This window comes from Oncorhynchus tshawytscha, linkage group LG07 (genome assembly GCF_018296145.1).
Source record: "Oncorhynchus tshawytscha isolate Ot180627B linkage group LG07, Otsh_v2.0, whole genome shotgun sequence".
Taxonomy (NCBI): domain Eukaryota; kingdom Metazoa; phylum Chordata; class Actinopteri; order Salmoniformes; family Salmonidae; genus Oncorhynchus; species Oncorhynchus tshawytscha.
Window position 1 is genome coordinate 13,182,821 of NC_056435.1, and position 14,018 is coordinate 13,196,838.

The window sequence follows — 14,018 nt, forward strand, 5'->3', positions numbered from 1 at the left end:
ACACCTTATCAATAGCAACAGCTCATGGTCCTCCTGAATCAGAAGGTTTTTTTTGACTCCATGGAGGAACATAGTCAGAGAAATGCTGATGAATGTCTTGCACGAATTGTGCATGCAACTGGTTCACCTCTGATGCGCACAGGCAATGTGTATTGGAAGAGATTGCTGAATGTTCTTCGCCCAGCATACAGCCCTCCAAACAGACATGCTTTATCTACTCATTTGCTGGATGCAGAGTTCAAGTGGTCAAGCAAATCACAGAGAAAGCAGAACGTATTGCAATCATCTCTGATGGGTGGTCGAATGTTCATGGGCAAGGAATAATTAACAACATAATCTCCACCCCTCAACCAGTATTCTACAAGAGCACAAACAGAAGGGGCAACAGACACACCGGTCTCTACATTGCAGATGAGCTGAAGGCACTGCCTTCTGTTTACTGGTTGGGGATCAATTATCCTCCAAATCCCACCAACATCAGCCGCTTCAGAGCGCAACTGGTCCTTGTTTGAGAACACACACCAAAGCACGCAACAGGCTGACCAATACAAGGGTTGAAAAATTTGTGGCCATGCGTGCAAATGTGAGGCTTTTTGAGCCTGACAACGAGCCATCATCAACAAGGTTGGAAAGTGACGGTGAAGATGAGGCCTCAGAGTCTGATGGTCAAAAGGTGGACATTGAGGAGGTCCAGGGAGAAGACGTGGAAGCCTGAGAGGAAGACAAACATCATTTTACAGATGTATATTGAAAAAGTTTTGGGGAGATGCGATGGATCATTGGGGATCATTCAATATTCCCTTTCTTTTGCTGTTCAGTGAAATCATCCCATGTGAAGAGCCAACTCATTTAATTAAAGTTCAATTAGTAACTAAAGTTTTTTTTTATTGGAATGATTTAAATCATTTGCAATTATATCTACTTATGATAAGGTAAAAGGTTCATGTTTCTGTCTCCATATGATATGGTAAATACAGCCAATGCAAAAACAGATCCACATTTAAATGGTATTAATATTAATTTGCATATGTTCTCACCTCTGAATATTCCGCCAAAATGTGCAACCCTATTCATCACTACTTATTTTTTTACATGTGTAGAAGAATATTCCTCATCAGATGCCAGTCAAATACTGCCATCTGTGCAAACTGAATGGATTGAACGGCTCTCACAAAGCCCAATGTAGCCAACGTCACTGGCTAATCAACACATCTTGCATGGTGCCTATTTCCTGAAATCAGTCTTCATTCAGTGAACTTTTTCTGTGACTCACAAATCTATACTTTTCATGGAATCTGAAAAGCTTTAGCTTTTGTTGAAAGAAATGTACAAATCTGAATTTTGAATATTATAAACGTATGTCAATAAATGGGTTTTTCAATAAGCTTTCCATAGGACTGAGAGCGATGCATCCGAATGATTATCCTTGGAATAATACATAGACCTATATCCTTCTCAATTTCCTGAGTTATCACAATTCCAAATGAGATCCATTCAACCTCCCCATTCCCTTTATCAGATCCATTCCAAACATAACCCAACATTCACATCTACTCATAGTCTGCATCTCAAATTGCTCCACATTCCCGACATGGTGCACTACTAATAACCAGAGGCCTATAGGCCATGGTCAAAATGCGTGCACTAAATAAGCAATATGGTGCCATTTGGGACACAGTCATAGATGAGCCCATACATATGATCACGTTTGACCGGCACCAATGCTTTACCATTGATATATGCATGAATGACATCGGTCGAGACATCCACGGACCATTTACAAAGTCCATGTCCCAAATGGCACCCTATTCCCTATAAAGTGCACTACTAATGACCAGATCCTTATGGTAGGTAGGTCCACTGACGACACAATCGCCATCACACTGCCCTAACCCATCTGGACAAGAGGTAAGAATGCTATTCATCGATTATAGCTCAGCATTCAACACCATAGTACCCTCCAAACTCGTCATTAAGCTTGAGACTCTGGGTCTCGACCCCGCCCTGTGCAACTGGGTACTGGACTTCCTGACGGGCCACCCCCAGGTGGTGAGGGTAGGTAACAACATCTCCAACCTGCTGATCCTCAACACTGGGGCCCCACAAGGGTGCGTTCTGAGCCCTCTCCTGTACTCCCTGTTCACCCACGACTGCGTGGCCATGCACGCCTCCAACTCAATCACCAAGTTTGCAGACAACACTACAGTGGTAGACTTGATTACCAACAACAACGAGATAGCCTACAGGGAGGAGGTGAGGGCCCTCGGAGTAGTGTGGTGTCAGGAAAATAACCTCACACTCAATGTCAACAAAACAAAGGAGATGATCGTGGACTTCAGGAAACAGAGGGAGCAGCCCCCTATTTCCATTGATGGGACAGTAGTGGAGAGGGTGGAAAGTTTTAAGTTCCTCGGCATACACATCACGGACAAACTGAAATGGTCCACCCACACAGACAGCGTGGAGGCTGAAGAAATTCGGCTTGTCACCAAAAACTCAAACTTTTACAGATGCACAAACGAGAGCATCCTGTTGGGCTGTATCAACACCTGGTACGGCAGCTGCTCCGCCCATAACTGTAAGGCTCTCCAGAGGGTAGTGAGATCTGCACAATGCATCACCGGGGGCAAACTACCTGCCCACCAGGACACCTACACCACCCGATGTCACAGGAAGGCCAAGATCATCATCAAGGACAACCACCACCCGAGCCACTGCCTGTTCACCCTGCTATCATCCAGAAGGCAAGGTCAGTACAGGTACATCAAAGCTGGGACCAAGAGACTGAAAAACAGCTTCTATCTCAAGGCCATCAGACTGTTAAACAGCCACCACTAACATTGAGTGGCTGCTGCCAACATACTGATTCAACTCTTGCCACTTTAATAACAGAACAATTGATGTAATAAATGTATCTCTAGCCACTTTAAACAATGCCACTTTATTTAATGTTTACATACCCTACATTACTCATCTCATATGTATATACTGTACTCTATACCATCTACTGCATCTTGCCTATGCAGTTCGGCCATCACTCATTCATATATTTTTATGTACATATTCATATTCATTCCTTTACACGTGTGTGTATAAGGTAGTTGTGAAATTGTTAGGTTAGATTACTTGTTAGATATTACTGCATGGTCAGAACTAGAAGCACAAGCATTTCGCAACACTTGCATTAACATCTGCTAACCATGTGTATGTGACAAATTTGATTTGATTTGTATGGGTCCTGATCAAAAGTAGTGCACTCAATAGGAAATAAGGTACCACAGTGTGAACAGAGCCGGGGCCCTTGATGACTTGTACACTCAGCAATTAAAAAGGCAAATTAGTTGAGATGGATTGAATCATTAGTTGTTTTTTTATATTACATTTCCCATGAAATTAGATTTCTAATTTGGCCACGTTTGATAGTGTGGGGGTGTTTCCTTTTGAAGAGTGGATGTCCGTATGGGTTAGGGGTTGTGCGTGCGTGCATGTGTAATAAGGAGTGACAGTCCGTTCATGAGGACGGCTATGCTCCCTGGGTTTAATTACATTGGTTGACAAGACCATCACATGAGAAGGGAAAGACAGTGAGTGTACACACACACACACACACACACACACACAAATGCGTAAACACACGCATACACAGCGAGTATACCACATGCACACGCACGCACACACACACAGAAATTCAAGCCATTTCTGATGGGTCGATCCATACGAATTGGTAAAATAGTACAGCAACCAAGCATAGTGCACTTATGAAATCCTACTTATTACCAGCAAAATGATCAACTTCCTAAGTACCTATAGACTTAATGGCCTACAGAAAACATATGCTACCATCTAGTTCCATTTAAATGATGCACTATCCCAATGCTAAATGATTATGACAGGACTTCAATATGGAGAGCCCGAGACTTAGAGGGTAGGCTAATTGCTGTGATAATGTAGCCTTTCTGGTGGTTGAATGCAGTGAATGACAGGTCTACCTGGGTAAATGACTGTCGGGGAGAGGTAAAAAGTGCTGCCACCAGTTATTACGAGGAGTAGAGGGGCTCTCCGGGGATGTTCTTCTAACGCGCTGCATATCCCCTTACATTGAGAAACGGACTACTTTCACATAATCATGGGCACTCATCAGGAACGGAGGTCTGATTATGGGGATTAGTCACACAGGGAGAGTAGAGAGCTGGAGCTCTGATTAGCACAAAAAGGTTCTGTCAAGAGAGGGTGCGGGTGTGGGTGTGTAGAGGGGAGTGTGTGTGTGTGTGTGTATGTGTGCTACAAAAAAAGTAAGACTATAAGCAGGGGTGGGCGATTCATTTGAATGTATGTTTTTGCACGATATTCCAAATGCCTTGTCCGCTTGTTCTCATGTTGTGTTTTTAGTCTCGTCGTCTCCGCTCCTCTGTGCACCTTCCCATTTACACCAGAGATCTGTGCATAATGACAAGATGTACGTCTACGTCCTAACAATGGGAGTCATTGTCCCAAAGGCGGAAGGCAGGCGACAAGCTTCGGTCCAAAATAAGCCCAAAGAAATGCATTGGCCTTATTTTGGACCAATTTTAGCGAGAACTTTGCTTAGCCTCTTCTTCTAAGCCCCTCACCCCCCCAAACAAAGTTAAGAGATCACAACTTCCTCTCTGACAAACGGTTTCAACTTGCTACGGGTGTGTTCATAACAATTCAACTGTTCAACCTTGTTAGCTAGCAAATACACTAAATGGTCAAAAGAATGGGCACCAATATGGAGTTGGTCCCCAATTTGCTGCTGTAACAGCCTCCACTCTTCTGGGAAGGCTTTCCACTAGTTGTTGGAACATTGCTGGGGGGACTTGCTTCCATTCAGCAACAAGAGCATTAGTGAGATCAGGCACTGATGTTGGGCTATTAGGCATGGCTCGCAGTTTTTGTATTTCAATTCATCCCAAGGGTGTTAAATGTGGTTGAGGTCAGGGCTCTGTGCAGGCCAATCAAGTTCTCCCACACCTATCTCAACAAACCATTTCTGTATGGACCTCGCTTTGTGCACGGGGGCATTGTCATGCTGAAACAGGAAAGGGCCTTCCCCAAACTGTTGCCACAAATTTGAAAGCACAGAATCGTCTACAATGTCATTGTATGCTGTAGCGTTAAAATTTCCCTTCACTGGAACTAAGGGGCCTAGCCTGAACCACAAAAAACAGCCCCAGACCAGTATACAGACGATTTTTCACGCGCTGTGATTCAGCACTCGGTGGTCCCGTTCTGTACACTTGTGTGGATTACCACTTTGTGGCTGAGCTGTTGTTGCTCCAAGACGTTTCCACTTAATAACAGCACTTACAGTTGAGTGGGGAAGCTCGGGCAGGGCAGAAATTTGACAAACGGACTTGTTTGTCAAACAACACCCTCCAAACGGACGGTGCCACATTGAAAGTCACTGAGCTCTTCAGTACTGCCAATGTTTGTCTATGGAGATTGGATGACTGTGTGCTTGATTTTATACACCTGTCAGCAACGGGTGGTGCTAAAATAGACAAATCCACTAATTTGAAGGGGTGTCCACATACTTTTAGTTTAGATCCAAGTTGGCTGAACTTGAAATATAAAGATTAGCTGGCTAATCACTAGCACAGCGGGGACTGTGAAGCAACACACACACACACACGGATTTAGTAATGTAGATATGTGGTGGTGGTGGAGTAGGGGCCTGAGGGCACACAGTGTGTTGTGAAATCTGTGAATGTTATGGTAATGTTTTGAAATTGTATAAACTGCTTTAATTTTGCTGGACCCCAGGAAGAGCAGCTGCTGCTTTGGCAGTGACCACGTCATAGTAACCTGGCTGCCCCCTACTATCAAGTCCAGTCATAATTGATCAGATGGCACCGGAGAAAATGGCTGTCGTTTTACGGTCTCCTAACCATTTGTGCTATTGTGTGTATTTTTTGGCATTATTTCTAACTTACTAACTTATTTTGTACATAATGTTTCTGCCACCGTCTCTTATGACCGATAAGAGCTTCTATAAATCAGGACAGCGATTACTCACCTCGTATTGAAAGACAATTTTTTCTTAAACGAGTCGGACGAGAGGGAATTACTCCAGACACTTGACAAGGCGCTCTCCAGACAATCGACAAGGCCCTCATTCCCGTCATTTGCAGGAGAAAGAGACGGCGATATTGAGAACGAAGGTCGTGTGCCTTGTAAGGATTCGGTGGCGAGTGGGTCATTTGACTTTACCATCGGTCCTCTTCAATTATTGGATGATAAAAAGACTAACTACAAGAACGTGTACCCTACCAACGGGACATTAAAAAGGGTAATATCTTGTGTTTCACCAAGTCAGGGCTGAACGACGACATGAATAACAGAGCTGGCGGATTTTACGCTTTTTCGGCAGAATAGATCAGTTGCCTCTGGTTAGTCAAGGGGTGACACTATGTATATTTGTAAACAACAGCTGGTGCACTATACCTAAGGAAGTCTCAAGGTTTTGCTACCCTGAGGTAGAGTACCTAATGATAAGCTATAGACCACACTTTTTACCAAGAGAGTTTTCAACTATGTTCTTCATATTGGTCTATTTACCACCACAAACCAATGCTGGCACCAAGACCGCACTCAATGAACTGTATGTGGCCATAAGCAAACAGGAAAACGCTCATAAAGAGGCGACACTCCTAGTGGCCGGGGACTTCACTGCAGGGAAACTTAAATCCATTTTCCCTAATTCTACCAGAATATTAAATGTGCAACCAGAGTACTTTTTTTTATTAAAATAACTTTACACCACCTTTATACAACAAACAGAAATGCACTCAAATCTCTCACTCACCCTGCATTTGGTAAATCTGAACATAATTCTATCCTAATGATTCCTGCTGACAAGCAAAAACTAAAGCAGGAAGCACCAGTGACTCGGTCTATAAAAAATGGTCAGATGAAGCAGATGCTAAGCTACAGGACTGTTTTGCTTGCACAGACTGGAATATGTTCCGGGATTCCTCCAATGGCATTAAGGTGTACACCACATCAGTCACAGGCTTCATCAATAACATCGTCTGCACAGTGACCGTACGTGCATACCCCAACCAGAAGCCATGGATTACAGGCAACACCCTCACTGAGCTGAAGGGTAGAGCTGACGCTTTCAAGGAGCGGGACTCTAACCCGGGAGCATATATGAAATCCCGCTAGGACCTCTGACAAACCATCAAACAGGCAAAGCGTCAATACAGGACTAAGATCGAATCGTACTACACCGGCTCCGACACTCGTCGGATGTGGCAGGGCTTGCTGACAACTAAAGACTACAAAAAGGTAAGCACAGCCACGAGCTGCCCAGTTACACGAGCTTACCAGACGGACTAAATTACTTCTATGATCGCTTCGAGGCAAGTAACACTGAAACATGCATGAGAGCATCTGCTGTTCCCGGGTGACTGTGTGATCACGCTCTACGTAGCTGACGTGAGTAAGACATTTAAACAGGTCAACATTCACAAGGCCAGGCAGATTACCAGGACGTGTACTCCGAGCATGCGCTGACCAACTGGCAAGTGTCTTCACTGACATTTTCAACCTCTCCCTGTCGGTGTCTGTAAAACCAACATGTTTCAAGCAGACCACCATAGTCCCTATGCCAAAGAACACTACGGTAACCTGCCTAAATGACTACTGACCCGTAGCACTCACATATGTAGCCATGAAGTGCTTTGAAAGGCTGGTCATGGCCCACATCCCAGAAACCCTAGACCCACTCCACTTTGCATACCACCCAAAATCATCCACAAATGATACAATTTCAAATCACACTACACACTGCCCTTTCCCACCTGGACAAAAGGAACACCTATATGAGAATGCTATTCACTGACAGCTTAGCGTTCAACACCAGTGCCCACAAAGTTCATCACTAAGCTAAAGACGCTGGGACTAAACACCTCCCTCTGCAACTGGATCCTGGACTTCCTGGCAGGCTGCCCCCAGGTGGTAAGGGTAGGTAACAACACATCTGTCACGCTGATCCTCAACAAGGGGGCCCCTCAGGGGTGCGTGCTCAGTCCCCTCCTGCACTCCCTGTTCACTCATGACTTCATGGCCAGGCACGACTCCAACACCATCATTAAATTTGCCGATGACACAACAGCGGTAGGCCTGATAAACGACAATGACGAGACAGCATATAGGGAGGTCAGAGATCTGTCCGTGTGGTGCCAGGGCAATAACCTCTCCCTCAACGTTATCAAGACAAAAGGAGATGATTGTGGACTACAGGAAAAGGAGGACCAAGCACACCCCCATTCTCATCGACAGGGTTGTAGTTGAGCAGGTTGAGAGCTTCAAGTTCCTTGGTTTCCACATCACCAACAAACTATCATGGTCCAAGCACACCAAGACAGACTTGAAGAGGGCAGGACAAAACCTGGCATGGGTCCTCAGAACCTCAAAAGGTTCTACAGCTGCACCATCCTGACTGGTTGCATCACCGCCTGGTATGGCAACTGCTCGGCATCTGACCGCACGGCACTACAGAGGATAGTGCGTACGGCCCAGTACATCACTGGGCCACCAAGCTTCCTGCCATCCAGGACCTCTACCAGGCGGTGTCAGCGGAAGGCCCTAAAAATTGTCAAAGACACCAGCCACCCTAGTCATAGACTGTTCTCTCTGATTCCGCATGTTAAGCAGTACCGGAGCACCAAGTCTAGCTCCAAAAGGCTTCTTAACAGCCATAAGACTCCTGAACAGCTAATCAAATGGCAACCCAGACTATTTGCATTGTCCCCCTCACCCCCATTTTTACACTGCTGGTAATCTCTGTTTATTATCCATGCATAGACACTTTACCTCTGCCTACATGTACATATTACTTTAATTACCTCACCTAACCGGTGCCCCCGCACATTGACTCTGTACCTGTACCCCCTGTATATATCCTCGATATTGTTATTTTACTGCTGCTCTTTAGTTCTTTTTTACTTTTATTTCTTATTTTTCACTAAACACATTTTTCTTAAAACTGCATTGTTGGTTAAGGGCTTGTAAGTAAGCATTTCACTGTAAGGTCTACACCTGTTGTATTCGGCGCATGTGACAAATATAATTTGATACCACCATAGAAATAGAATGAATGTAGAACGTCATTCTTTATGGGTACCACCAGCTGCCTCTAGGAGGGCCCTGCTTCTGTTACTATAGACACAGAGATAAACTGTGGGACATTGTTGGATGGGTGATGAACATGTAAGCATTTAAAACGACTGAGCAGGTAGCTCCCTCTCCTCTGTGGTGTAGCCCCAGCCCCTTGTTGCTCCAGGGGGTCACATATACAGATACAGCCGCACTCCTCCCTCCCTCCCTCCCTCTTTCTGCATTCCCCTCATCATTCATCAGGCAGACCTGAATATTCATGAGGAGACTTCTGGCCTGTGTTCCTGACTGGGGGGGTTAATGGAGCCTCGGGCGTGTGTGTGTACTGTAATCAAATCACTCCTGCCCCTCATCTCCCACCAGTGGAGCGGGAGCTACGCTACACACATACAGCGCCATGCTAACCTGCTTGCCCACGGCTCCACAGGTAGGAGAGCCTCGGATGTGAATGGCTCGCTAGTCGCTACGCTAGCAGACAAATAGACGGTCATTATCTACCATTAACATCCGTGGCTAACGCGGCACACATACTGTGCAGTGGACGATCTCACAATGGACGCCTCATAGATCATTGATGGAGAGAGGAGTGCTGCTGGGAATGAGAGGACAAAAGCAATAAAGATAAAAACTTTTTTCCCATCACAGAGAGGAGTTCTAATAAACCATTGACATGGGCTGCGTTCCAAATTGCACTCTATTTCCTTTATAGAGCATTACTTTTGACCAGGGCCCAGTTTTATTAGTCATATGCACGGGATATGGATGGTATACATCGTCCAACGAAATGCTTACTTGCAGGTTCCTTCTCGACAATGTAACTGCAATAACAAATAATAAAAGACTAGAATACAAACAAAGTAAATGGCAGCAGAATTTATAGTCCAATATTTACACGTGTATTGGGTAGGGGGCGGGGGGGGCAAGTGTATAAATTGAGCCGTATAATAGGAGTGTGGTTGCAGCAGCTGTGATGTGTGTGTTGCATGAATGTACTCCTACTGAACATTAGGAACACCTGCAATTTCCATGACTTAGATTGCCCCAGGTGAAGGCTATGATCCCTTATTGATGTCACTTGTTAAATCCACTTCAAAATCAGTGTAGACACAGGTTAAAAAAGGATTGTTAAGCATTGAGACAATTGAGACATGGATTGTGTATGTGTGCCATTTAGAGAGCGAATTAATGGGCAAGACAAAATATTTAAGTGTCTTTGAACGCAGCATGGTAGTAGGTGCCGGGCGCACCAGTTTGAGTCTGTCAAGAACTGCAACGCTGCTGGATTTTTCATGCTCAACAGTTTCCCGTGTGTATCAAGAATGGTCCACCACCCAAAGGACATCCAGCCAACTTGACACAACGGTGGGAAGCCTTTGAGTCAACGTCGGCCAGCATCCCTGTGGAACGCTTCCAACATCTTGTGGAGTCCATGCCCTGGTGAATTCGGAGAGCAAAAGGGAGTGTAACTCAATATTAGAAAGATGTTCATAATATTTTGTCCACTCAGTGTACGTGTGCGTACGTCTGTGCGCTTGTTTGTATGAGTGAGTGCGTGTATGCTAAGGAGCAGAGAATCAGACAGGGGGTCAGTTCAAGTGTTCAGCAGTCTGATGGCTTGTCGATAGTAGTGCACTACATAGGTCAATAGGGTGCAATTTGGGACAAATCCATAGTCACAGAAATAAATCATATGTAATCAAGCTTAATTTCATACTCTTAATTGGGATTTGAGTGTTTTTAACAGAAAAGCAAGTGCATCTTTTCTATGCTATCCCACTTACAATGTGCTAAACAATTTAACAAACATCCCTCAATGAAAAATGTTGTGATGAGGAGTCAATAGGTTGCAGCAAACAGAAAGCTTTTAAGTCATCACCTAGGTGGCTAACCGTGGCTTACACATGGATATCCTCTAGTACTAATAGTAAAAGCACATGCAACACCAGCAGTATGTTTAGAGTTTTACATTTTGTTTTAAAATATCGTCCTCGTGAGAATGTTATAGCAGGCCAATGCAAGCTTTTACCGGCATTCGGTTATGCCGTAATAATCGCCCCCAACCCTCCACTCACTCATAAACAAAGCCTTGTAAAACAATGATGCAACACACTTCCCCTACCTTTTACATTTCCTTTATTGTTTGTATTCTTATCTTTCATTATTTCTTATTGTTGTTGCATTGTCGAGAAGGAACCTGCAAGTAAGCATTTCCTTGGACGGAGTAGACCATGTGCATTCCCTACATACAACTAATAAAACTTGAAACTTTAACATCGATAAAAATGACCGCATATCACAAAAGAAAGAGAAGTTTTTTTTTTTTTTTAAGTTAACAACCGAGTTCAAGCATCTATTATTTATCCCTTTGTCCCTTTAATATTCAGAACTAACTATACTTTTAGTTTCAGTCCTGGAGGCACAGGACAAGCACAGTGCGCGTTCCACTCGCCCAGTAAGTTTAAATATAAATTGTTGTTGCAGAACACAGCACCGCCACCGAATAAATTATGAATATTCCATTTTCATTCTGTATTCCGTTCTTGCTGAGTAAGTGTTGGTTATTTATCATTCTATTCTGCTTCCCGCTTACAAGCCGTTATTAGCACATTTTAGGAATGTATAATGCCAAATCTTTTTTTCTTCCTAGAAAGTGGAGCAGTTTGTGTGGGTTCGTGCGTACACAGCAGGTGAAGGAGACCACACAGGTAAGGCATGATACACTAACAATGGTTGCCCATCCGCTGACTCTCACACCGAACCATTGCTCCCTATCTGAGGAACTCCCTTCCCTCATGGTTCAGTTGTTTCAGAGTGAAAAAGAAAAAGTGTGAACAAGATTAACTGCAAAACACTAAGTGACTATAACTAAACCCTGCCTCTCAGTGAGATGTATGATGCAATACATCATGCACCAACCAACCATTATCAGACAGGCCAGACCAGATAAGCAAGTCCACAGAGTCGTCAGCACACACACTACAGTCATAGTTCACAAATTACTATATGTACGTACATGGTATGGGTTGTTTGCCTCCGTTTGAAAGCCAGTAACTAATTTCTGCATCTTGCGGTCATCCCTTCATGACACTTGATAAAGGTGTTTAGGCAATGAGACATATGACCACTTTCTCCAATCCCGCCTGTGAGAGGTTACATGCGTGTTGTGTTAATACCAGGCATCGAGTTGTACTACTCTGTTCACCTGCTCTGGGGTGAAGTGTACCCTAGGTACAGATCTAGGATTAACTTCCACACTCATAACCTTAACCATTAGTGGGGAAAACGCATAACTGACCAGAGGTCTAGGGGCAAGTTCACCCTGCCCCTGTCCACCCAGACACAGGCTCCACCCAGACGTAGATATTTTCATGATGTATATTAATGTTGACATCATTGGGCCTTACCTTGTCTCGGTCCTCCACCAGGTCAGCAAGCAGGTCATCCAGGTCCAAGATGCCCCCGTCACAGTACTCCATGCGGTGGGTCCGAACCAGGAAGTCCTCCCCATTCTGGTAGGCACAAGGAAAACATGGAGACATGAGCCTGATAAGAACCTGATCAGGTGGTTATTGGGTAAAAACACACTTTATAATGGTCCTGTATGGCTCAGTTGGTAGATCATGGTGCTTGCAACGACAGGTTTGTGGGTTCGATTACCGGGGCCACCCATGCATAAAATGTATGCACGCCTGACCGAGTCACTTTGGATCAAAGCAGCCGCTAAATGGTATACATTTACACTTCTGAAAAGCAGTTATTGTTGAAATGGTACCTTTTGCAACCTGCTAATATGAATACGGTAAACTGCAGCAAAAGCGTAACTTCCTCAAACCTTCATAAGACAAAACTGGGTTATGAAGCGCCAAATGGCTGCACTGTTTCCTCTTTACAGATTCAGAAATATGGTTGAGAAGAGGATAACACATTGTGTGTGTTGTTTTTGTTTACTTACCTCATTATTTCCTAACAACAGGTTATCAAAATGTATAACAATAGCCAATTACAGTAGTTGTGTTTGAGTAGGTGGTGTTTGGGGCGTGTGGGGGGGGACGCATTTCAAGTTCCCTCCCCCACTCCGTGAGAGTGGTGGGCACATTCCTGAAGCGTCACTATAGCAACACAGGTCTGAGAACAGATAGGAAACCATCTTCCTGGTATCTTTTGTTCAGGACATGATCTGAAATCTGTGCCATTTTACTAAACCGTAGTGCTGAGCGATTAGTGCTTTTATAAGGTTCGGATTCAGTTCGATTACGGTTTCGATAATATATTTTTTTACATTAAATGCACTATGCATTGTGGGTTGAATGCTGTAACACAGAATAAAACAATTAATAAAAAGTCCCATGATGGTACTGACTGTCCATTACTTCTTATCACTTAACCATAATTTATTCATATACATCTTTACTAAAATATTTCAGTTGTGTTTATTACATTTGATGACTTTATTATTATTTTATTCCAAGTCATCTCATCTCTATAGAGCTGCTGCCTATGCTGTCTGACAAAATCACTATCGTAGTAGTTCTTCAAAGTAAATAAGGCATACTTGTTGAATGCCAACTACCAAACCCTTCGCTCATGTATTTTCAAGTCTATCCCCTTGATCGCACATTCTTCTGTCCCTTTTACAGATCAGTAGCAGGTGTAAAAGAAACAGACCGGACAAGTTGGTGCGCAATGCATTATGGTCATTGTAGTTAATTCCCACGTTTTCTGAGCTAAACTATGTCGAATATTGGCCTGTTGGAAACTACAACTCCCGACGACATCACACAGTTCAGGCTTGATCTGATTTATCTCTAGAGAAACTCAGCAATGTGTGCATCTAGCTCACGGAAAATTATGAACAAAATAGAATTCAAAATAAT

General features: G+C 44.0%; 1 protein-coding gene across 3 annotated transcripts in view; it reads right to left on the reverse strand.

Annotated features, from left to right (window-relative positions):
- The window catches only part of pard3ba (par-3 family cell polarity regulator beta a), a 172,114-nt gene that overhangs the window by 143,552 nt on the left and 14,544 nt on the right, over nucleotides 1-14,018 (reverse strand). For all 3 annotated transcript variants that reach the window (XM_042324130.1, XM_042324129.1, XM_042324128.1), the window contains exon 2: nucleotides 12,549-12,653. In XM_042324130.1, coding sequence (XP_042180064.1) covers nucleotides 12,549-12,653 — 105 coding nt within the window. The remainder of the gene's footprint in view (nucleotides 1-12,548; nucleotides 12,654-14,018) is intronic.